At 42.2% G+C, this 3075-nt stretch overlaps 1 protein-coding gene across 1 annotated transcript; it reads right to left on the bottom strand.

Annotated features, from left to right (window-relative positions):
• Nucleotides 1-202: 202 nt before the first annotated feature.
• On the bottom strand, nucleotides 203-2851 carry MLS (malate synthase). The gene is made up of 4 exons (XM_011025765.1): nucleotides 2422-2851; nucleotides 1771-2096; nucleotides 1064-1394; nucleotides 203-962 (listed from the first exon to the last, which is right to left on the bottom strand). Exons 1-4 carry the CDS (start codon nucleotides 2809-2811, stop codon nucleotides 303-305), a joined length of 1707 nt encoding a protein of 568 aa, XP_011024067.1. The 5' UTR covers nucleotides 2812-2851; the 3' UTR covers nucleotides 203-302.
• Nucleotides 2852-3075: the final 224 nt, after the last annotated feature.

Below are 3075 nucleotides of genomic sequence, written 5' to 3'. Positions count from 1 at the left end.
CTGAAAGTAATAATAATGGCAGAAAGTTTTTAGGTATCTAAGTATATTTCTTTACGTCTCAAAAACTTTCGCGTGGATAAACTAGTAGAATTTCTATATTATTTTTTAGGGAATTGACGTTTTTTTCTAATCATCTTAGAAAATGCTAGTGTGTAAGAAGACAAAAAAAAAAGGTGCAAGTAAAGGGTGGAACTTAAGTTCAAACAGATGGGAAGGATTTTATTCAAGTTGCAGTAGTAGGGTAGAACACGAGGGCACACATCAATCCCAGGAAATTAAAAACAAGCGATGAAACTCATGACTCAGAGGCGGGATGATGATCCCATAGGGTGATGGATGACGATATTATCATAAGCATTCAGGGTAAGAAATTCATCCAGTGTAGGTGCTGTGCACTGCCTTGCGAAAATCTTGCAGGCCTCCTTGTACATTCCCCTCTTGAATTTCTCTTTCCCAACTTCCCTTTCAATCCTAGCCATTTCCTCTTCCACCACTTTCCCGAACAGATCATTGTTAACTTTCACTCCAACGCCATCTCCGTCAAGTTCTACTCCATATTTAAGCCATTGCCAGTTCTGAACTCTGCTGATTTCTGCAGTGGCAGCATCTTCCATGAGGTTGTAAAGAGGGACGGAGCCAGTTCCAGTTAGCCATGCTGCTAAGTACTGGATTCCTACACGGGTGTTTAGGCGGAGACCTTCCAATGAACGGGACCCTCTTGGCCTCTGTAAGAGGTCTTCCTCTGTTATGGTCGATGCATCTTCGCGCTTCATGGATTGGATTTGGTTTGGCGTGTTTCCCATGTTGTTTGAGAAGACTTCCATGCAAGCTGGGATAAGTCCAGGGTGGGCTGCCCATGTTCCATCATGTCCTGCTCGAACCTCTCTTAGCTTGTCCTTTCGCACGAGTTCTAGTGCTTCATTATTCGCCTCTGGATCGTCTCTGATTGGAATCTGAGCTGCCTGTTTGATATTTAAGAGATGAAACATGGATGTAAAAATTACCAATTTTTTTAAAATAAGATCATGCATGCTGATGATGCACAGAATAAAGTGCAACGTACCATGCCGCCCATCGCATGTACACCACGCCTATGGCATGTCCAGATGAGGAGATCAGAGTAGCTCTTCATGAAGTGCTGAGTCATGCCAACTTGAACCCTGTCTGGTAGCAGGCGATCTGGGTGAGCCTGGAATGTCTTGACATAGCTGAAGATGTAATCCCATCTTCCGCAGTTCAAGCCAACAGAGTGGTCCCTTAGTTCGTAGAGGATTTCATTCATTTGGAAAACAGCTGGAAGTGTTTCGATTAGGACAGTGGCCCTGATGCTTCCCCTTTCAATTCCTGCCATCTTCTCTGCTTTCTCAAACACACAGTTCCATATCTTAGCCTCCCTGCCAATAATGCAGATCATGTAACAATGTTCAGCTCAATGTGAAATCATGTTGAAATCATGTCATGGCCATTGGTAATACATATAGCATCGAACAATGTTCAGCTCAATGTGAAATCATGTCATGACCATTGGTAATGCATATAGCATCATCGATCGTTGTTCTAAAGGAACATTCCACAAGGGAACCTTCCAACGAGTGAAGACTATAATTGAGGTGGGAAGTCGAACCCGAAACAACCTGCTGAATTAATTGGTGTCTTTCTGTGAACTTCCAAAAATCTTTCAAATTATTCTCAAAATTAATTGCAGAAAAAACTTCAAAGTTAGGATTGCTTGACAATTTAGCTACTCTATTATCTCAGATGAAAGATTACCTTGAATTCTCCATCTTAGGGAGATAGAAGAAAGGCCCAAATCCTGCACCCTGAATCCGACGGAATGCTGCATGGTTGTGGTAAAAGTAAAGGCCAAAGTCCACAAGGCAACCAGTTGCAGGCTCTCCATCAATGAGAATGTGCGCCTCAGGTAGATGCCAACCCCGTGGGCGGACAAACAACTTCGCTGTCTGGTTATTCAGCTTATAAACCCTGTTCCTGACCTTGTCGTGAAAGGTAATAGTCCCATCAACAGCATCCTTCAGGTTAACTTGTCCTCTCATAAGGTTCTCCCAACTTGGTGACAGTGCATCTTCAAAGTCAGCCTACCAAAATTTACTAGATTTCAGTTTCTACACCTTGAAGAATTTGAAATCGCACAAGTTTGAAGGACATTAATCATATATTTTCTTTATATTATTTTGCTTCTTGGTGTCCTGATTTATCGCTAGCAACAATTTGCAGCTTGCGACTTTTACTTCTGTCTAATGCATTCAAAATGGACATATCTGCAAATTGCAGAAGTGAGTTTTCATTTCTGGCTGAAAATTCATATATTTCGGAGCTTCCTGGATATTCAATCATTCATGGATATTACGTTTTGAAACTAGTGGCTTTCCACGAATAAAGTAGAAGTACTGCCAAACTGACCATGAAAACTTTAGCTCCAGAATTGAGTGCATTGATGATCATTTTCCTCTCCACTGGACCTGTAATCTCCACCTTCCTATCAGCAACAGCTGGAGGGACAGGTACACATGTCCACTCCCCCTCCCTTATGTACCTTGTAGCTGGATCAAACCCTGGTAAAGCCCCCTCACTGTACCTCCTTTTGGCTTCCTTGCGACACTCCATTGCATACTTGATGCGGTTCCTAAACTCTCTCTGCAAATCAGCAACAAATTGCAAAGCATCCTTGGTAAGGATCACTGCAAACTCTCCGTCATATCTGCCTCTAATTTCAACTCCTTCAGGAGCATCATAGCCAAACTTCTTCATATTGGGCGGTGCATAGTGATTCTCATAAGTTGCAAGTCCCATTACTGATCTGACTGTTTTTTTAGCAATGCCACTCTTCTTTATTGTATGGTTTTTAACGTGTATGAGAGTGTTTCAAGGGTAAGCTAACGAGTAGAAAATATATAGAAGGAGAGTAGAGGCAAGTGGATAGGCACATGGAGCATTATCGTTATGGCTTTATGCGCGTAAGATTTGATTAAACGTGATGCAGGTTTTTGATAGAATGAAGGGATATGAGGATTGATTTTGGTGTTTGTGCCCGCCTCGGGAGGTGCAATTTGTAAG

This window comes from Populus euphratica, unplaced genomic scaffold (genome assembly GCF_000495115.2).
Source record: "Populus euphratica unplaced genomic scaffold, PopEup_1.0 scaffold22.1, whole genome shotgun sequence".
Taxonomy (NCBI): Eukaryota; Viridiplantae; Streptophyta; class Magnoliopsida; order Malpighiales; family Salicaceae; genus Populus; species Populus euphratica.
The sequence above is the reverse complement of the archived record's forward strand: the minus strand, read 5'-3'. Positions and strand labels throughout refer to the sequence as shown.

What these genes read in the sequence shown, in the direction of transcription:
- MLS (XM_011025765.1), bottom strand. Translation starts at nt 2,811, where the DNA reads ATGGGACTTGCAACTTATGAGAATCACTATGCACCGCCCAATATGAAG. An exon ending in CTGGAGCTAAAGTTTTCATG is followed by an intron (nt 2,097 to 2,421) that starts GTCAGTTTGGCA and finishes AAATTTTGGTAG; the next exon opens with GCTGACTTTGAAGATGCACT. An exon ending in TACATGCGATGGGCGGCATG is followed by an intron (nt 963 to 1,063) that starts GTACGTTGCACT and finishes AATATCAAACAG; the next exon opens with GCAGCTCAGATTCCAATCAG.